Below are 23,312 nucleotides of genomic sequence, written 5' to 3'. Positions count from 1 at the left end.
TTGTCCATTTTGTAAATAATATTGTGTATTGTTTCAGCTAAGTCGGATATCTGTTCCATTCGTTACCCTTTTACTCTTTTTTTATTGTTTCAGACAAGGTGTTTCTTCGTTATGACGATGGACTGGAAAAGAAAATACACCAACGATATGTACAAGAAAGGAACTAATGTGGGGAAGCAATGTATATTGTACATGACCTATATGAATTGGTAAATCTAAAACATGGGTGTATTTTCTGTTGAAACATTTGGTGTTCTCTCTGTTTATGTACAAGCATATATACATACTCATGAATAAAATAGTTGTAACCCTCAAATGCGTTTTTGGTTTTCTTGACGCAGTTTTGCGGGGGAAAGCGCGAAGAAAATTCGCTTTCTGCAATGTTACATACTTAGATGAGTTCGGAAAATGCGTGATAATAGAGATTACTTTGAAATAAAATCCGGTTGGTGGATAGTGATGCCGACAGCATTTCACTGCAACGCCATAAACTGTTAGTTTGAATGTGATTTATGAATGTGTCTAAATAACAATAACATTTGATTGTTTTCATGATATGAGGATTTTCTATCGTGTGGGAATGCATTTCTTGAGTCACATCCAACAAAAGAAAAGAAAACATAGAACTCTCATGTATATAACCCTCACGCTCATACACACTGCTGACTGTTAAACAAAATTATAAGCGTACCAAATTTCAAGCGTGTAATATTTTGTATATGTTTACTCGAAACGAAGCACACGGGAAAGCAAATCCAGGGCGGAAAGTGTACCAGGTAACGTGCACCAAGTCTTCCATTGGTTGGTTCATTTGCCAATATGCTGAGGGCTCATTGTGTATGATAAGAACAATTATCCGTAATGAATGTATACAGTGATATACATTTGCGTTCGATCCAGTCAACAGATACTGAGACGGTGATCGACAGTGACTTGAAACTGTCGCTCATCCACGTATTAAGCAGTCTGTGTACTTGCAGTGTATTTGCTTTTAAGGTGTAAAACTTGATAGGTGTTACAATCACATGCGGTCATATTTTTATATATCGCTCTAAATTAGCCCATTCAATCACTATGAGTTAAATTATATGTCATCGATACATGTTCTTTCATTTACACCATTCAAACCTGAAAACATAGCATTTGAACGTAGTGAATGTTGAAATTCTCGGCCATGGGCCAAACATTTATTATCGCTCACAATTAGCCGAAATAAGTAACAGTGGGTTATTTGTGTCACGATACACGATGGGCGAGATATGATAATATCCGTCTAAATCAGCCGAATTAAGTCACAATGACTTAATTTCTGTGTCACGATACCTATGCACAGAAGTTCATTAACTTACAAGCCGAAAACCACGAATCTGAAGCAGCTGAAATTCTCACCAGTGGGCCAAATGCTTCTTCGCCCATGGGCGAGATACCGCTTTTAATCAGCCAAATTATGGGTTCATTTTCGTGGTATGATACTTATAAACAAACTTTTATTCAGCTACAAAACCTGAAACAAACATGTAATTAATGCAAAATAAGAATATCTCTCCCGACATAATTTATGAAGTAAACCGAAATTTTTAAAAATGCGTAAACAATATTGTGTCACGATACTTATAAATAATTATGTTTTCATTCATTCACCAGTTCAGTTTTATGTCATGATACCTATAAACATAGTTTCTTTCATTTACAACCTTTAATTCTGAAAATCCAAGAATTTAGACCATAAGTACAAATGTTCGCCCATGGGCCAAATACTTTTTCGCCCATGGGCGGGTTATATTGATATTGCTCTATATTAGCTCAATTCTCTCACAATGAATAACTTGACTTGAGTGGCCATGCTTAGACAGGTGATACCATTCATTTACAACCTTCAAGTGTGAAAGGAAGATGAATTTCATATAAAAGTAGAAATACTTGCCCATGGGCCAAATGCTTCTTCTCCCATGGGCGAGACATTTTTATATCGCTTTTAATTAGCCGAATTATGTTACAATTGGTTCATGTTTGAGTTATGATACTTATAAACAAACCTTTATTCAATTACAACCTTCAACCCTGAAAAAACGTGAGTTTTAAAGCAAAAGAAGAAACTCTCGCCCATGGGCCCAATGCTTCTTCGCCCATGGGCGAAATGTTTTTAAAATGTCTCTAAATTAGGCGAATTAAGTCACAGCGAGTATATTTTTGTGCCACGAGTGTTATAAACATGGTTTCATTCATTTGCAACCTCCGAAACATACATTCTGAGCGAAATCGCACATTCTATCCCATGGGCCGACCCATGGGCAGGCCCATCTGTCACTGGGCGAGCATGTTTAAATATTAAGTTTTCGAAAAAAAATTTTCCAATTTCTTCATCCTTACCATGTATTAGTAAGAACTGCATGTTTATTTTAGTCAGATCCCTTAACAGAAAGTGGCCAGAGTGCTGAGAGTTTCTGGACTTTTGTGAGTCCAGAATTAAATTGTGACGTGTTATTTGTATTCTTTGATTTCCTCAAAAGACAGCGGCAGTTTTTACATGCTGTTGTTCCTTTCCAATTGTTGGGGGTCAACACTTTCTTGCATGACATTGACATCATGATGCGTCGATCGTGTTTGTTCCATTGAACATGAATATTTTCCTGATTTTCAATGGACTTCTCAAATGGTATAAACCTAATGGAGGAAACTGAAGATAACAAACTTTGTATTTCACACTTTTCCATTGATACTGAAACTGCAATCCCAGTTTAGGATGTAACACTTGTATCTCCAATTTGAATGTTCACTGTACCACCAATTGAGATTACTAGTATCATAATGACCATGTTGCCATTGCATTTTTCTGAAGTATATTTGCCCAGAGTTATTTGTGTGTTGTCTTGACTTAAATTATGTTGCTTCAGTCACAAAGGTCAAAATCCGTGACCATAATGATTGGTTGAAACGACTAATGGCGTTTAAAGGCTTGGGGAACAGAATAAAAGAAGCCGAAGAAAATTTCAAATCAATACATAACATTGTGAAAATACTACCTCCTGAATTTTATATATATATATATATATATATATATATATATATATGTGTGTGTGTGTGTGTGTGTGTGTGTGTGCGTGCGTGTGTGTGTATATATATATATATAGATATACACACAAAACCAGAGACCATATACCAAATATCTATTGCTGGTGTATATATATATATATATATATATATATATATGACCTTATTAATGTATACATTATATTTTTCTATGTGCTTTGTTTGCTTCTGACCACTTTATTGTTTTAAGGCCAAGTCAATAACACGTAAACATAACAATATTATGACAATGAATATTTATAATTGATTGTTCATGGTATTCGTGTACGTTTATTTAAGGTATCTACACATGAAAATAAAAGAAACTCCTTACCGTGAAATACAATTTGCACTATCCATGTTGGCTTCTCATAACTTTTTTCATGTTTGCATGCTAATATTATTGCATAAAACATCGATTTTAAATTTCCCACCACTATTCACGTGCATTTATATTATCCAATCAGAGACTCGCTCTGCATTGGGTGCGCGTCTGTAGCCTGATATTTGTTTACTTCCGGGCATATGTCCTGTCTCCGAGCGAAAGCCGACAGGAAAATTATTGCAAGCTTTAAATGGGAATAAAATCACCAGGTTAGTAATATGCAAGGTACTTTACAGAGCCTTACTGAGTATAAATAGTGCAGTTTATTCAACGGTTAAAGCGGTGGAAGCGTTTGTGAGACCGAAACCGAGGCGAGGCGAGCCGCCATTTTGTTCCGATTTAGTGTCACACCTTTCTCTATGTTATGTATATAGGTCATACTTATAAATACATAAGGGTCGAGCGCCTGTGCTTTTTGTTGACGTCGAGAAATCAGCAAAATTACGGAGTTGTTACACATTTTATATACATGTGTTTTATATACTGCTAACCGAAAACCCTTCATTAATATGACGTCACAGCGGTTTGGTGCAGTGCTCTGTCGACAGATGGGGTTTAGCTAAAACGGGACCACGGCAGAACGGCACCAAAATCGTTTGGTGAAAACGGCACCAAATTGGCGAAAACGGCCACTGATTAATGGGCTAAAACGTCACCATATATCAAACATTGTTATATTGACTTTATTATTATGTTGACTTTATTGTTTAATTGTTTGTAATGTTTAGATGTTTATTTCAAGTTATCACCATACTTGAACTGGTTCCACAGTGTGAAAACATCATCTTGCCTTGTCGATGATGTCTTTCGTTCATAGGCCTTCAGACGTCCTTCCTGGATGAGCCTGGTCTGGAGGGGAAGGAGTTTAGCTTCCTGGTATAGCTCTGGGATCAGGCGGTATTCTCCCAGCGACTGCTCCCTCGCCTTGTCATCCTCCTGTGCCAGCCTAAACAGAAAAATACGTACGGTTAATACTATAAATGTATTATTATTTTATTCAAGAATATCGGTAACTTTCCTCTTAAATTTTTATTATAATAATGTCTGTATTTTGAAATGAAATGTATACCTTCAACAAAGTTGTTTGTCCTGACTGTAATGTTGAAGACGGACCAGGTGCGTGGGGTGAACAGAGGGTGGGTGGTCCACCGACTTTCGAAGTAGTCAGTGAGTTGGCGCAACTTCCCATTAGGAGCGCCATTAGCTTCCTCACAAACTTGTGGATGTCGTCATCCTCCATGTAACCAACCTGAAATAGTACATACACATATGAATATGATTATTCATGAAAAATATGAATATGAAACGCATAAAGATTATCAAATGTCAAATGCAATTAATATATTATTATTATGAACGTACCTGTAGACCCAGTTCTTGATATTTCCGCCAAACTGCTTGTGTCATGTGGAACAAACACCCACGGATACGGATGTCGGGCAGGGACTTCCTCACAGCTTTCCAGACAGCCAGCTCAAAATCCAAGATTATTGTTTTCACCATTGGTTTCTTCGGAAGAGCCTCTAGGATGTTCTTGAAAATCTTGACATAATCAGATGTCCTCCTCCTTGACATTATTACAAACACAAGAGGCAGCTTAAAGTCCTTGGCAGCCCGCACAAGAGCATGAATAGTCAGTAAATGATGGAGCGGCCTTTTGACAATCTTAAAAGTACCGTCTATGAACCACTACCTACTCACACTCAAGTGCTGTAATTGCCGGTCAGTGTCAAAAACACCAAATGCCTCTCGCCTTTGTTTCTTACGTCACCACGCAAGAAGTAGTCAGGTAAAAAGTTGTCGTCCAACTGAAAGTAGAAGAAAAGTAACATTACACAAGAGCAAAATTTTTAGAAATAATATTTATGTTTATGTAACGTGTTTGTGGTTCCTTTAGCGGGCGAGAGCAAAGCAACTTTTTGACAGCTCCGTATTAATTAACCACAGGTTTTTCAAAGAATTAATTTGGTGTTCCGCACAAAACTAACCAGACGTCTTTCATATGTAATGGTTGAAAGAGTATGAAAACCCCAAACGTTTATTCGTTCGTTTAAAGTGAAAACACGGTGAAAATGGAGGCTCAAGTGAACATTACTCGACGCCACTGCAGAACACTTTCAGAAGCAGACTGTAAAAATGTTGTGCTTTGCCACATGTGTCAGCTCACTACTGTTGGTACTGGAATTGACTAAAACAATACGAGGGGTAACAGACAACGAGAATCTGGGTAGAATTTATACAGACGGTGTTTTCGGCCGCGATACAGGATCATGTCTTGACTGAATAGGACCGCATCTCGGTTCTCGGCATATACGAGCTGTACTTGCATGGTCACTGACCATTTCCAACCGGAAGTATTTACGGATATGTAGCCGGAAGTATTTGAAGATGTCTTTAATTCATTTCAAGATATCTGTAAATCAGTTATCTTTAAATCAAATCAAGATATCTGTAATTTTAGATATTAATAGCAAAAATTGAAGATATCTCTATTTGAATTAAAGATATCTCTAATTGAATTGAAGATATCTGTAATACATTTGTGGATATGTATCAATCATTTCAAGATATCTAGAATTGAATTCCAGATATCTTGAATTAATTTCCAATGCAATTATGTGCACTATGATCATAATTGTTTTGCAGATATCTTTAAAACATTTAGGCATATCACGAAATATGTTCTTGATATCACAATAACATTTTGAGATATTAATTTTATTTTGGATGTGGGAAATTAATTAGAGAGATCTTCAATTATTTACAGATATCTTTAAATCATTATTGATATCTTTAAATATAATGCAGATATCTTTAAAATGATTGAAGATATCTGTAATTCCTTGAATATATGTGAAAACGGCTTGACATACGTTCGCCCACAGCTATGAGCATAAGTAGCACCATCAGCTGTTGTACAGTTATTTCTAGGACCTTTCCTTGGAGAAGAATTGGGGCACCCACGGAGTACATCACCCTCAGAACGGCAATGTTGTACCAATGGATGTGGCGTTCCTGGCCTTACTGGTAGCCTATCATCAGACACAGATCTAACACTTGAGCCACAACTGACCTTAGATACCTGAGACATGTGATCATAACCTAGATTGCCACCAGGGGAATTCCTTGCAACATCTATAGTTTTGAAAAAGACATCTGGGTCTGGAGACTCTGCCGTCGCCTCCAGAATCTACCAGGTGAAAATAAGTTCAAATGACTTATTCAAGCTGAATCCTATCCTTGGAGTGAGTAATGACCGAGTGAGTGGATGAATCAAATGAAGACCGAATGAGTGCCTTGACCAGCGATCGTATTTATAGCATCATCAGGACACGTAACCTTTCTCAGCCAATCAGAACGCAGGTTTGATGACTTTCATACAAGAAGCACTGCATAGGCAGTCCGGTTGTCCGGTTTGTCCGAAATCGATTAGGTACACATAATCAGGACATCAAGACAATTTGTTATAATTAAACGGACAATATCTTTCCGTCAGCTGCCGCCATCTTGCTTGGTGGTCATCTCTACGACAGGTGAAATGTACAAAATATTCAGTTTTTTTTTTATAATTTGGTGTTATCCTCGTGTGATAAAATGTGTCCGAAATTATCAAACTTGATGGACAGCTGGGGCTTGTGGTAACATTTGATATAACAAGAATAAGGACAGCTATATGGTTAGACGAAGGAGACTATGTATAGGGGGAGAAGAATCTCCCCGAAAAGCCCCTGAACGTATGTCTCGGGTCGTAACGGAACCAGTGTAGCCAATATGGCGGAAGCGTACTATTTAACACTGAGCCCGGTTTATTTTCAGTAGCTGGTTAAATTCGCTGAGTGTTGTGACAACTGAACTTCTACATGTATAAGATAAGTTAACTATTTTGTCACTTCAATTTAAGTCAAATAATTGGTATTAGTGTCCGAGTTAGGACAGTAGATTTGTAGTAAAGGTTTCAAGTCGGTATGTCATGGCAGGGATACTATATAGAGGGGGAGAAGAAACTCCTCGAAAAGCCGCTGAACGTATGTCTCGGGTCATTAGGTAACCAGTGTAGCCAATATAGTGGCAGCGTAGAATTTAAGATTGAGCCCGGTTTATTTTCAACAACTGATTAAATTTGCTGAGTGTTGAAATCCTACATGTAGAAGATAGGTTAACTATTTTGGAACTTCATGGTAAGTCAAATAATTGGTATTAGTGTCCGTATTAGGACAGTAGATTTGTAGTGAAGTTTCAAGTCGCCATGTTATAGCTCACTGGCTTCTATTCTCGATTCACCCCGAAGATACACTGAATTGTGCCGATAAAAACTTCTTTCACACATTCGTTTAATTTTTAGAAGAACATACCTTCAGTTGAAAGGTATATGCATGTAATAGTGACAGTTTTATGACTTAAAAATTGTTAGGGTGTATTTGAGGTGTGTGAAAAATATGACATTTCGCCACTGAAGTGCTATACGCCGTTGTTTTAGTATTCCTAGTTACTTCCTCGAAAACATCTTTCACATACACCTTTTATTCTTATGAACGAAATATACTATCAGGGGAAATGTGTTTGCAAATAATAGTGATTGTTTCATAATCTAGAAAAGAATTTGAAGTGTGTGAAAAATATGATATATCGCCGATCTGTTCTGATCCGCCATTGAAATGCTGTGCGCCGTTGTTATGAATATTGCTCGTTATTTCCTCAGAAACATCTTTCCCATACACCTTTAATTCATATGACGGCAATATACTATCAGGTGAAATGTGTTTGCAAGTAATAGTGATAGTATTATAATCTAAAAAAGAATGTTAGGGTGTGTTTGGGGTGTGTGAAAAATGTGATATCGCCGATCTGATCTGATCCGCCATTGAAATGCTACTCGCCATTGTTTGAGTGTTTCTAGTTATTACTTCAAAAATATCTTTCACGTACACCTTTAATTCTTATGAGATGAATATACTTTCAGGTGAAATGTGTTTACAAGTAATAGTGATAGTTTCATAATCTGAAACAAAATGTTTGGGTGGATTTGAGGTGTGTGAAAAATATATCGCCAATCTGATCTGATCCGCCATTTATGCTTGTGATGCTTGAGGGTTAAAGTTCCATAACTTCTTTCTGTCTTGTTGATCTGACTGTGTTGAATTCTCCATCGTAATGCATAAATATTTCAATGTGAAATCACTTTTGGACCTTTATAACACACTCAGTACTCATTTAATTATTGGATTTTTAAAGGAAATTGATTTCCTTGTTGAATTGTAAGTGGTATGTTTTGTAGATAGTTCTATTTTAATGATAGATAGGTAGTACAGATTAGGAACATTGATTATTAGTGGCTGTACCCTCAAAGGGGGTTGAAGTAATGTAAAATTATTGTCCTTCTGAGAGGGAACGTAAGATGTAAAGGGGATGGTGTAAATCCAACTAGGGCCCATTTAGGTAGCAAAGGTACTGTAAGTCCCCATGGTCCCTAGTGTGGTGATCTACCTTCAATTGTTGGCAATCTATAGCCTGTTTTTATATTGTTTTGTCCGAATAGTCATATTAGTTTTAACTTTCAATGCTAGTCTTAATGCTAATTGTGGTATTCTAGTTCTTTTACTGTCCTTCGTTGACAGGTTTTATAATGTACACATGGTTCTTTTCATTGCTGAATGTTCTCGTCACGATATGGCTGAAATATTGCCGATGTGACGTTAAATATTAACTCACTCACTATTATTTGACAAAACTGGAAAGGTGTTTAGGACGCGTTGTGACAGTTTTACACATTCTGCTTTTGAGGGATGTGTCACAGTGTCCGTGAACATTCTGTTAATGTTCATTCCATTCCCCACATGCAATAAGATATCTGAATTAATTATTAATGTAAACAAAAATGTCTCAAAGTAGCTTTTTTAACAGGTGGAGTTCTCGCGACACGACTGCGTTCTTTAACATGTTTTTGGAGGGAGAGCCGCCGTGTATCATTTAATTTTTTTATTCATTCACTTATGTACGTCATTCTTTTATTATGCTTCTTTGTCTCATTCATTGACATAATTCTTACTCTTACTTCTTACTATAATTCATTCATTCATTGAAAAAATTCCGACTGATACGATAAACTGGCTGAAGTTCTGTTAAACACAGCTGAAGTAGCGCTGGGAACGAGCCAAGTCACTGTGTGCGTTTGAGCATGACGAGGCACACGTTAATTAGTACAAATGGTAAAGAGAGCAAGCGAGTGACCTATCCCTGTTGCAGATTATTTATTAGACCAGGCGACTAGCGCGACATTTTGACAGACGTCAAATGTATGCTACGTCTATTGACAACTTGGTGCCAGTGTGCCTTGTTTCCAGGAATTGATGTTGTCCTGCGTGCCCTTTAATAATTCGGTCACTAACACGATTGCTAAGATATCTGGTAAAAGCAAACAGAGAAAACGGACAGTGCCAAACAGTGCTATGAATGATTGTCGGCAATAAATGTCAAAACATAGGACTGTCATGTTTGAGGTACAAATGTAGGAAATCCAGGAGATTATATATTGTCCTCTCTGCCTTACAACAATGCACTTCTGTAATAGAATGAGAGAAAATATTACTCAGTGAAAATGAGTGAAAGTATTGCTCAGCAACATTTCCATTGTTTAATCTGTAATCTCCCAATATGAAATACTTTATCCTGTCAGCTTCTAAATTTTGCCGTTAGTGACATTTCAGTCAACCTACATATCTTGTTCAGCTGTGACCAAGTAAAGTGAATGAAAAATATTTAAAAAAGAACTAAAGTTGCTGGAGATCAAAGCTGGAAGTATAGTTGAATATGGAATAAAACTTACTCCAGTGACTGGAGGTATGGGAGATCTGGAAGTTACAGTTAAATGTGGATGAACACTACCTCCACTCACTCTCCTCAGCAAACGGCTTAATAAGAACCACCTTTCAAACGTAGGCTAAGACCATTTTATTACAAAAGTACATATGCAGTGTCTGCTTATAACATTATAAATCAAACATGAGGGAACACTAACAATAAGATATCATTTAAACTGCTTCTTTGCATACTTCACAAACATGTCTATTGTGTGATCAGTGTCTGCATATTTAGGCATGGAACCGACCCATAACAGATAGCCATGTATAGATCCTAGGGAGTTGTAGACAACGACGTCCACACCGGCGTCCTTCATCCTCTGAGCATACATCAGACCATCATCTCTCAGAACATCAAACTCGGCTGTGACAACAAACGCTGGAGCTACTGCACTAAGATCCGGTGCCATCAATGGTGCAAAGTAGGGATTCAAAATAACCTTCTCGATTTGATTAGAGATCTCATCATCGCCGTAGTCTGAACGTGTATTTTCTGAGCTTTGGTATTTCGTTGGCAGCAGTTTGGAATCAACGTACGAAGCATATATGGATTGTTTTAACTTCCTAGAAGTATGATTGTTGGTTCTGAAGGCCTTTGTCATGGTTGATGTGTTGTTGCCCAGGTAGTTGCACCAATACTGTGCCATTGATTCGATTTGCAGGGCGTAGGGTACTGCATCATCATTGGCAATGTAGGAAGGTGTCTTGAAGCTGAAGGCTTGGGTTGCTGGGTAGATGAGCCACTGGAAGCTCAGTTTAGGAACGTCCTTCAGCTCCGAGAGTTTAAGAGCCACTGCGGCAGCAAGATTACCACCAGCACTGTCTCCTGTGTAAGAAGACATGAGGTAATTAAATGTTTGTTGCTATATTTCGTCCTAACACGTTAAAGAGCTTTTATACTACCAAATATTGGTTGAATGGTCCACGCATGTTCATGGATATTTTGTTTGTTTAACGCTGCTCTGATTAATTACAGCTATATGATGTATGGACAAGACAAGCCCAAATCAGATACTGCTGTGATTGCCATGGTGATCGTTTTACGCATTTTGGATACAATAGCTTGCATCAACCAAGTCACCAAGCCTAACAACCCGATCAAGGAAGTCGTCTCTTACGACAAACATGGGTTTCTGAAGGTACATCCTGTCATTTAGGTAATTATGTGCTTCTCCGTGATACGACGTGTAATGCTAGCTGCAACCTAAACATTCGACATTCACAGCATTTGTGAGGTTCCATTCTAGCAATGATATTGCTAAAATATTGATACTGTTAAAAGCGATGAAAGCCAGACTGACTGAATAACTCACTATTACATTCTAACCAACGTTTATTGGTGATTCTAACACGGGTATTCAGTAAAAGGGTATTTTACCTGCTATAGCAATCTTCTGTGGATCTACTCCATACGTCTCTGCGTGTGTGAAGACGTGAAGGGCAGCCTTCAAACAGGCTTCAAACGGTATTGGGAACGGATTTTCTGGAGCTAGTGGGTACCTGTAAAGTTTAACACGTTAGAATGCTCATCGATGTTATTGGGGAACAATTCCATGTTATCTTTTAGTTTTTTAAGTATTTATATTTTGTTGTTTAACGGCGTACGCAAAACTTAATACTCCTGCCATGTTATTTTTATTTGTTTATTTTTATTATTTTATATTTTATTTTATTAGTAGTAGTATATTGTTTTTGTTTATCGCCGTACTCAATACTTAATACTCCAGCTATATGGCGATGGACTGTAAATCGTCGAGTCTAGACCAGAAAAACCTGTGATCAACATCATTAGCATCGATCAACGCATATGACCAACCATGTCAGCTAGCTTGACAACGCTTTAAAGACAAGCATGGGTTCCTGAAGACCAATACTATCCTAGACCTTCACGGGTCGTGTCATGACATTGCTTTTCTGTACCCCAGATCAGGCAGCAAGTTTGAAGAAATACAAATTGTGACATATGTGCTTTGTACATTGTGTTATTAATCCTGGTTGGAATATGTCCCAGTGAGCCTACTTTTGTTTAACAAAGTGTCTCAATGACTCAAGTGGTCAGGTTGATCGGAGTTAGAAATTCAATATCCAACTTCTGTCTGGGTTTTACTCACTCAATGGAAATAAAGATATATCCAGATCTCACTGCAAATTCTGATACAACATCGTCGTAGATATCTGAAAAACAAAAATATATTCTGTAACAATGAAATCGTGTAATTCTACATAGTTGCGTCTGTTCCTCCAATATGACCCGTGAAGTCCGGGGTAGAATATGCCTTCAAGAGCAACCCACGCTTGTCATAAAAGGCGACTAACGGGATCGGATGGTCAGCCTTGCTGACTTGTCATCTCTGACACATGTCATCGGTTCCCAATTGCGCTGATCGATGCTGATGTTGTTGATCACTGGATTGTCTGGTCCAGACTTGAGTATTTCCAGACCGCCGCCATATAGCTGGAATCTTGCCGAATGTAGCGAAAAAGTAAACTCACTCACTCCCAATATGAATTCTTATTCTCGACACATGCAAACAAGAAGTGAAGTAAACATAAGTGCACTAGTATAAATGAGAAATTTGTCATCATGGTATAACAGGGCATGTAAGAATATCTTGTTACTTGACGAAAGTATAGTTGCGTACCTTAAATAATAGAATGAGCAGATTGTTGATAGTACTGTAATCTGTAAGTATCGGTCACAGCATTTATTCACCCAGTGATCGTCATCTTGAGCAACAAATCAGCAATCATGACCTTCCGATCTCGTTAGTCTTTCTACAAGCATGGGTTGCTAAAGGTCAGCATTGAATATATAGAGGATACTAAACGACCTTCCGTGTAATACCATTTTTATTAAACGAGTTAATGATTTGGTATCAAACGAGCGAAAATGAGTTTGATACGAAATCTTTAACGAGTTTAATAAAAAATGATATTTCACGGAAGCGAGTTTAGTATTGTGTGTATTACTCGCCAACATGAATTGACAGAAACTGCCGTGAAATTCCCTACAATGTGAGGACTCTCAGCTTTCCGTGAGTCAGGCAAGGTCTAGTAAAATTGCGACATCGGCATTAGCATTGTGACGTCACAACTTTGAACCATTTTGACGTCATACGTCAAGCGGTATTACACTAGTGCAATATTACCGTAAAAATATTACACTGCAGTATCTTCAACGGGCGAGTAATGAATATGAAGTGTTGCCTTACCCACGCTTAATAAGGTCCAGCCGCTACCATGCAGATATATCACAGACGGTGACGGGTTCTTGGCTTTTGTTGGCCGATACAGCCTCACGGGAACTTCATCAAAGATGTAGTCTTCTACCTGAGAGAGGAAAATGCTCTTAATATACAAAAATCCACGGAAATGCCACGTCTGGAGGTGGAGGAGGAACTGTAAAGACCATCGTTTAGGAAAATATGTTCGTTTTGCAAAATGTTTAACATCTCGTGGTATGTAGGTACTTGTGACTAACACGGGGCGACCTCAACAGCCATCATTAGCATTCCCGTACATGACAACTGCTCAAGTACTTATGGGTCGTCATGCTTTCGAATCCAAACAACGCAAGTTGTGTAGTTACCTTCATTTCATCTGTATCGGGTGGTGGTTTGTTGTCGGACATGGCTAGATTTGATAACAGCCTCATCACGGTATGGTGTTTAGCAATTCCAAGACATTCTGCTGCGCTAGCCTTAAAAGAAATCGTTTCGGCATCATAACTGTAACAAAGTTGATTGCTACTTTAAACATTTTTAACAATTTTCTGATAATACTTTATGCATCTTGTACACCATTGCAACTGATATCCTTTTTTTTGCTGCGTGCTGGGGCACATTTGAATTTTACGCTACATGTTCAGGTTGTGTTCAGTCAAGAGAGAAACCTCTGCTGTCTCAGCCCACAATCAGTGTTATTCAAAGAATACCTGTGTGTCTGTGGATGAATTGTTAGACTGCAGGTTCAGACAGTTTTCAGACACTAGAGAAGCTTTGGGTTGACGAGGCGACAGCCAGTGTTATTGAACGGACACTTGTCTGTGCATATATTATCTTTTCTCCTTTAGAGCAGGTAAATGGTGGTAGGTTAAAGGGAAGTGTGGGCAACAAAAAAATTTACAAACATCCAATCACCGCGTGTTCGTATGTGTTATAATTCATATCTTTATATACTACCGACAGCAAATAAGGGAACCAAGAAATTCAATGTAGATGACTTTGACTGTGACAGGGTCCGTTATCGTGGCGTATCTCCCAAACGCAACATCCAATGGCAATGGAATTTCGCATATTGCATGCCCAGCACGTGCTACACGTGCATACAGAAGTTAACTCCTGTAAATGTACTGGAGAAGTCGCAATCACTAATGCAATAGAGATTGACACTGACAGAAATGCCTCCGAGGCAGTATCTCGTTGAAGCAACAAAATGGAGAATTGTGGGGATGATGAGGGGGGCATCATTATGTTAAGTTGCCCGGCAGATGGGTAAATCAAAAAGTGTAATTTCACGCCTGTGGGATAAGTACCGTCAACCGGGTGGGGTTGCAACGAGACCTGGGCGTGGTAGACCAAAATCAACGACACCACGACAGGATCGTCTCATTACGTTAATTGCTCTACGCGATAGGTTTAAATCGGCCCCTGCCATCAATAGAGAATTCTGCACACTCACTGGAAGACGCGTTTCAACCTCAACCGTTACAAACCGACTCTATCAAGCTCGTATGAAAGCAAGACGGCCTTTTAAGGGTGTCACCCTTTCAGCTCACCATAAGCGCCAAAGATTGGCATGGGCTAGACAGCATCAGGGACGGGCTATGCGCCACTGGCGTTACACCATGTTCTCTGATGAGTCAAGGTTTTGCCTACGATTCACAGATGGCAGAAAACGTTGTTGGCGTCGGAGCGGGGAGCGATATGCCAGAGCAGCAATTCTTGACCATGATCGATATGGAGGTGATAGTGTCATGCTGTGGGGTGGGATTACACATGACAGACGATCAGATTTGGTCATCATTAACGGAGCCATGACTGGTCAGCGATACGTTGACCAAATATTGCGTCCTGTTGTGGCTGCATTGGCTAGAGTTATCGGCCGAACGTTTGTATTCCAAGATGATAATGCCAGACAACATCGGGCCCGAAATGTCTCCGCTTATCTCCGACAAGAAGGTATCCAGACATTGGACTGGCCCTCTAAGTCCCCAGACCTGTCCCCAATTGAACATCTCTGGGACGTTCTTGGTCGAAGGGTGTACGCCAGGGACCCAGGACCCGCCAACCTGGCCCAGCTTGGTGCAGCTCTCCAAGAGGAATGGCGGGCAATACCACGGGCAACCATCCGGAAATTGATTAACAGCATGCCATCAAGGTGCCGTGAATGTGTTGCCCAACATGGTGGACACACCAGATATTGAACTTGACGCCTAAAATTGATTTAGTGGATATTTAAAGCAGTTTCAAATTCGCTATTATTTCATTAGTTCCCTTATTTCTTGTCGGTAGTATAGAACCCGCCTCTAATAAAAGGAATGGTACAAGCGTGGTTTGATCCCCGTCCGCTCTAAACCAAACATCACTAAAAGACGGTTGTTGTTGCCTGGTGCACAGTTTTAAAGAGATGCGTTGGGAGTCTGTATACTGAGTCGGCATAAGTGATATCTCAGTGGTCAAGCACTGTAGGTGCGACAGGAGACCAAACCAGTACGATGAGACACATGCACCCACTTATTGGACACACTCAGTCGTGATGTAAACACACAAACACTCAACCTTCCAGCTTTCCGATGCATATGGAACACACAATTTCAAGATTCCACCTTTAGGACATGCATGTTGGTTAAAACATTGGTCCAACTGATGTGCTTTATGAAATATAATATCCCCTTGCTCCAGATAATGCTTCTTAAACAACTACAAAAAACATATGGAGCCAATTCAGATATAAAACAAAACAACAACAAGATTCAACTTTCTAGACCAAGATTAAGGCAAAATGTTGATCAGCCAACCTACCACTATACCCATTATTCTTGAAACAGTTGCTCCGGTCCTTGCTTGATAGGTGTCGACAATGCCCTCCCTGATAGGTATGTACATGACATAGGACAGACCAGCAAAGGCCACTGCCACGCCCACGAGGAACGGTAGAGAACAGCAATACATTGTTGCCTGAAACAATCAAATCCGAGTAAACATGAGTGTTCCAGATATAGCAAGTGAGTGTGAACTTTACCTATACGCTGCTCTTAGCAATGTTCACAGGGAGTCACAGATCAGATGCCTCCACAGGTACATTAATGTAGCGTCAGTGGTTCAATGAGTACCAAAGAGGCACCGAAACACTACAACATGCAGTTGCTTACCTTATTGACAGTTAAAATTACAGGGTAAGATTCTAAAAACCTGTTCGGTTAAAAACCTCTTCGGTACAGTCGCGACAGGTTTGCTGAAATGAGATGTATATTTGTGAAATTCCATGGTGTATGTGCGGAAATTCAGCATTGTGTAGCTTTGCTGTCACAAATCTCAGGTACATGTAGTTCATTTTGCGCAGTAGTGCATTTGAAGAACATACGGGACATACTAGATGTTGATATTCTACGTACACTTCAGTCAGTATAGGGCCAGCTCCTATTCTCGCGGGATTCCTAATCTCGCGGTAAACACATTTTCTGCCGAGATCGCCGATGCTTGTACGTAGCGGTTGTTTACATCATTGACCGGTAGGTAGGAAGTGGCTCAAGTCTGTGAATTATCAAATGTTGTAGTGTAACGAATATTTGTGAGTTTTAACCAACTTGGAAAAATCGTAACTTTTCCCCGCCCTTTCCGACAAAATTCCCCTTCCTTACACCTAATAACGTTACTTTCTCGTTGTGCCGCGGGAATGGGAGACGCCTCGAAAAGTCAACGGCGGACGACCATGTTTTAGATCAAGCTGTTGTAAGATGCAGATGTTTAGAGGGGGAATCTCTTCATTTAAAAACAACAAGCATACATACGAAAAGAACTGTTAGTATTATTTTTTCAGCCGATATCCGTAAGTACCGTGGGAATAGGAGACGCCAGTATAAGCCCTGCTTGTAGTGCCAGAGACAAGTACCTTAGCTTTTCTCTTCTTGTGTTTTAACCCCATGGATGCCGAGTTGTTTTTTTTTTCAGGTGCACATTTTCGTAAGGTTTGAGAAGTGAACGTTGTGCGAGAATTGCGCTCGCGTGGTCCTGGATCTGCGTACGGCTATAAAATTGCAGAGAAATGTAGAATATTTAATTTCCTATCCGTTGGTATAAATATAACTGCGGCTACCTCAGGGGTTTGAGAAATAGACACTGCGAAAAGCTGTCCAAAACTTTTGTGTGCGTTGAAAAACAGTAAACAGTACGGTTTTTTTTTTTAATTTGTCATCTTTACGGAAAGTGTGAGTGAAGAAAATATAGCTTGATATCTGAACGACATAAGTGTATATGAAATGGTTGTATGTGCTAATACATAATGTCATACTCACAAAATCAAAAATGACCTGCAATAAATGTCAAAAATCGATTTTCTTCTATGACGTCAAACGTCGACAGAGAGGTCATGCACGTATAAAGATAAGGGGGCATTACTCCGCTATGGTTTACATTAGGTCAATGCAACTCAGATCACATGGAGAGAATTTGCTGTGGATACTGACAGTATATTTTCGTTATGTTTTGTTCACAGTGAACCAAACTATCCCAATACAAAGTTCCCCAGTGTGAGAGGATACCTTTTGGTAGTTTCACAGTTTGTAAGAAAAGACGCCAGTGTACTACATCAAAAGCAGGTAATAGCGATTTGGATGTCCCTATCCGATACATAATTTAGTTCTTTCATTCCCAAATTCTCCTGTTTGTGTAGATGTATTTTGATTAATTTTGCATCATTATTAACGGAGTAACAGCCACATTTTCAAATGCAATGAAATAACTGAAAATAATGCGACATTTTGGTTGACGTCACGGCATGTTTTGTGACGTCGGAAAAAGACAACTCTGGTTGCTGATTAGTACATATCTAACCTAATTTCCACTCAATGTGTAAATGATCTCGACTTCTGTGTCAGAATTCAACATTTTGTATCCAAAATATGAAATGAATGGTTTTACCAATGAAATAGTGTCCTGAATACATCAACAATTACACGGTTTTACTACATATCTTATTGTGAGCAACACGCGCACCTGTCAAGCATCAATTTTGCGTAAATGAAACTTTGAATATTCATTGAATATTCATTTAGGAAATAGACTTTTCTTCTCATGATTATGAAATTATTTCACTTCATAAGTATAAGTATGCAATGAAAGGTGCAAAGAAAGCTTTTTACAGTACAGAGGTATTAGAATATGGACGTAAGATTTGTCCAAATTAAGAAATAACCTGGTTTATATATTTTTAACAATTTTCGTATAAATATTGTGTGAGCTGGATATTCTCCATCAGATATCTTGTAATCGAATTTGAATTGACTTTATTCTCTAAAAAAATGATAATGAATCATAAAACGTTTTTGACAAACTCGCACCTGGTCAATCAATATTCATAATTGTTTACGACACAAACCAATACAATGAACAAGACAATTCCTTTAAATATGTGTGCCCCTACATTTCATAAAATGTACAAATCATTTTCATTAATGTTATCAGTTTTACTTATAAGCTGGAATTAAATCGGTATTTATATTTAACCTGTTCATATGAAACTGTAATATTTGTCCCAGCGCATTGAATATTGTACATCAACGTTAACTAAAGCACATGTTGCAGTAATGGCTACGTGTGATCTTCCAACACTTGTGTAGAGGCTCAAAATGTGGTATAGTACACTTACTCGGTCAGTTTCCCATATAAATATTATTCAAACAATCAAAATCTTTCAAAGAATAAAAACGCATTTCTTATATCCACATATGATATGGTGTTGAACATGGATATATGTAGATACTGAAATCAGTTTCATGGAAAAATATCTGAACGATACACAAAATATACATCACAATACTGAAAGTGCAATCGGAGTGGTATGGGCATTGTGTTTACTTTCAACCGACCTTCACTTCAAAGAAATTGCCTAATATGTGCAACAATGTTGACATGTGACATCACTACCGATGACCGATTTCTTTCAAAATGGCGGCTTCGCTGAAAAGGGACTTTGCGAGGACGTTTTCCTTGATTCGGGGATCTTTTGTACATAAATGTGAGATGTAAGTAATCAGAATTATTCTGACTGTCTGTGTATTGTTATATGTTTTTTATCGCTTACATTGTAAATGACAGAAGGAACCAGAGATGCCAATAAGTACCGTTGTCGTCCTGCGTGTCGTGGCGTCACGCTGCACTAAAAGTTTGACAGTTTCTTATGAATTACCAAATGATTTCATTGTATCTATTTTTAAGTTGCTATTTCTTGCTGCGATACTCTTCCCCCGAATGTACTAAGCGTATTCAGTCATTGTAAGCAATGATTAGACGGCTGGATGCTGGAAAATTTCCGAAAATGCTACGCAGTGTAAAATTGGAATTTTTTCTTTGTTTACATTTCAAACAAGCGCTGTCTTTCGAGCACAGCGTTCGTTTTCATCCCAAGTATATTTCGTTTCGTTTTACCTAGACAGTTGGTATTGGTGACAAAGACCATTTGTAGTTTTATTCTAAGATGTGGAGGGGAATTCAATGATGCATTTGTCGCAGCTATGTAATATACGTGATGTTATAGGCGTCTCAATACCGGCCTTCTCGAAACGTGATTTTCCAGCATCCAGTGACGCCACGACACGCAGAACGACAAGGTACTTGTTGGCATTTCTGGCTTCTTCCGTCATTTACAATGTAAACGATAAAAACATATAACAAAACACAGATAGGTTTAAGGCGTATATATCTTATGTACATCGGAACTGTAACATCGATACCTATGGAGTATAAAGGCGATATACCATCGCCATGATGAATTGTAACAACGATGCCTATGTCCTGTATATGTGGGATTGACTGTAACATCACTAGAAGCGTGACATCGCACGTCAGTCGCCTATACCAAACACTGGTATATCATTGCTGATAATACACGTTTCGATATAGCAAACTGGCATCTTGTCAACAGTACCAGATACCAGTAAAATACTACATTATAGGTTGTTCACTGGTCACGCGATGCACCCTCGATGTTTGTATATGTTCTTGCTCTCTTTCCCGCAAGTATTGTCTTAGTACAGTCGCCGCTGTGTAATTCCACTTCTTAATACTCAGTGGAATTTCTTTTGAACGTTATGTCAAAATATATTTAGTGGAATGCGAGGCAAATCTTTTCGTAGCCGTCGCTAGATTTTGTAGACAGCACAAGAAAAACAAATTTAGAGTTATCTCCCTTCCATCAGTAATTTCCATGCATCGTGCGTGCTTCAATGTTATTTGAGATAAAGTTCAACCCTGGAGTACCGAATGAGTTGCCATTGGCAACGAGGTACATTGTAATGTTAGGGCCGTAGGTAGAGCAAAGGGACAGGTGCTTCCCCAGCATTTTAAACAGATTTTTTCTGCTTCAAGGTATTGCCATAACACTTTTTTAATGTTGATACTGTGCCCTCAACGCCCGCCCACTCCCATCAACCCCACCCCCTTAAGTCCCTAAATTTGCCTCGCTTGTAAGTAGGGTACATTGAAAATAGTAGAAGAGTGCTTAGCCAATCAGAAAACGACACGTATGATGCACAATAATGAATATTGAAACATAATCTAAAGCCAGGACTGAATCGTGGCATGGTGTGTCATAGCCTGGCGTGGCATAACACAAACCATTTTACATAGAAACTTTACACTTTGTAACCATCAGAAGGACGAAGCAAAACAGAAAAGAGAATATGTATAGTCGGCCTATATTGCCTATAATTAGAACCAGCACACTTTTATGAACGACAGGATGAGGACGCTAAACAGGACATCGCTGTGAAAGAACTGAAAGGTCAAGTTGACCTCAGCGTTATTCCATTACTTCTGAACCGTGAAGCAAGTTGTAACGTATTTACACAACAATGAAACTTCTCTTCGGTAATTAGAAATTCATCCTGGCGTGGCTTGACAAAGAATGACGAATGAAAACAGGATACCATGAACAAACACAACTGTTTGTGATCACCAGATGTTATGAGTCACGTTGACCTCAGCGTTATGTCCATGTTTCGACAACAGTAATTACAAACTCACACCTGTGAACAGAGACAAAATAATTACCTGGACCGTCAGGTGACTAACAGCACACGTGGGTGAATTTTGATCAACAACGCTTCAACTTCTTGTGTCGCCTGGGAGATCTACCCGGCCGGCCTCTGGACAGATCTGCAGCTAGGTGGCCCACTTGCAGTTAGTAAGCGAAATAGCTTTGTCATGCTGCACAAACAGATACGACCTCACATATCGATGTGTGTACAAGACAAAATGCAAATCACACCGTTTATTGAATCATATAGGTCTCCGCGACATAAAATCTGTAGGTGCAGACACGGATATTGTATTGTGTATTACATATTCATTTAAACTTACGATAGTAATGCAGTAATGGTAAAAGTAATAGTGCGCTCATATCAGGCCCATTTCCTCTTCACGGCGCTGCGCACATTACCGTCTGCGGCATGGGACACTGTTGTACTTTCTGATACTTTCAACTCCCTGGGGATCATACAACCATATTGTCTGTTTGGTGCAATGAACTAAACACTCAAATTGCCAACACGTCTTCACGGATACGAATTTTACAGTTGGGAGAACTGAGGCAATGTGGATCTAAGTATCTTGTTCAAGGATACTACGCAAATGTGCCCACATCGGGTCCCGAACCTAGATGCTTTCACCAAGGGTAGAACCCGGGCCTTCAGCGTGGTAGGCAGACGCCTCACCTCTGCACTATTCTGGTCCATACGGCGAGCTTAGACGAATTCCGTGTTGCACTGCTGCGTAATATACATGTTAGCTAAAGAGTGTCCCAACTCTCAAGAGTGTTCCTAGAACACGTTGTTTATGTCCTGACATCTTCTCCCAACTTATCCCACCGGGTACCCATTTTCTGCTGGCTGAACAGAGGCAATTTTGAACAAACTCACTTGCCTAAGGTGAAACCAGATGTCTCATGAGCTCCTTTGTGGGGCAGGACATAAGTATACGAAATTATCAGGAGTGAATCTGCCAGACACCGTCACTCATCCCAGCACTGTATGAGCACAACGTTGCTTAACTTCACCTGACTGTGACTTGAGTTCAATGCATAGGAAGACGTGCTTTTCACTGTCTGAGACGTGTGGCGATAACAGACACACAGATTGCTTTGGGCATATCGATCGCCTCTCACGACAGGCATGATACAGACCCGGATCTTCACGGGTCCAGCGGATCTTCACGGGTCCAGCATGGTTGTTGTTAATGTCATTGAATATCAGCTTTAACATTAACCTGTTTACCATTTACGTTGGAGAGATAATTATTTGAAATATCGATATAAACCTGGTCAGTTGTCTTTAAGTATTCGATATAAACCTTGTCAGTTGTCTTTAAGTAGACACCGACCTGAGCGTGACACCAGTGACATGTACAGCATTGTTTCAGTATTATCTCGGGCATACAGAATACATCGACCCAAGAAACGAGCGTAACTGAGTTTGTATTCCTTATTAATGTGTATCCAATAGGGCTGGGACGAGTCCAAATTTTCTGCCTGGGTATCCCATACCCTATTACCCTATCCCGAAATCTGTTACGTAAATTCCTGTCATCAAATTTGTAAGAAATCGCAATATATTCCTCAGCTCGGAGGCTAGTTTTCCAATATCTTAACAATGTATTACATTCTAAAGAGGTGACAGAACATTATGTGCAAACTTTCAAAGAAAATACAATCATTTAATCCTAAAAGAATAACATACTACATTGTTTAACCTAATAGTCACATGATAATAACGGGTCCGGGTATTG

The 23,312-nt window shown here is 39.1% G+C and overlaps 1 protein-coding gene and 1 pseudogene across 1 annotated transcript; both read right to left on the bottom strand.

Annotated features, from left to right (window-relative positions):
- Positions 1-4,186: 4,186 nt before the first annotated feature.
- On the bottom strand, positions 4,187-6,545 carry LOC137282083 (uncharacterized; annotated as a pseudogene).
- A 3,842-nt stretch (positions 6,546-10,387) lies between these two features.
- On the bottom strand, positions 10,388-21,739 carry LOC137282567 (arylacetamide deacetylase-like). Its single transcript, XM_067814339.1, has 7 exons — positions 21,582-21,739; positions 16,335-16,490; positions 13,901-14,011; positions 13,524-13,641; positions 12,423-12,486; positions 11,690-11,811; positions 10,388-11,137 (listed from the first exon to the last, which is right to left on the bottom strand). Exons 2-7 carry the CDS (start codon positions 16,482-16,484, stop codon positions 10,479-10,481), a joined length of 1,224 nt encoding a protein of 407 aa, XP_067670440.1. The 5' UTR covers positions 16,485-16,490; positions 21,582-21,739; the 3' UTR covers positions 10,388-10,478.
- Positions 21,740-23,312: the final 1,573 nt, after the last annotated feature.

The sequence above is a fragment of the Haliotis asinina genome, chromosome 4 (genome assembly GCF_037392515.1).
Source record: "Haliotis asinina isolate JCU_RB_2024 chromosome 4, JCU_Hal_asi_v2, whole genome shotgun sequence".
Taxonomy (NCBI): domain Eukaryota; kingdom Metazoa; phylum Mollusca; class Gastropoda; order Lepetellida; family Haliotidae; genus Haliotis; species Haliotis asinina.
Note: the sequence above shows the minus strand (reverse complement) of the source record. Positions and strands in the feature narration are given on the sequence as shown.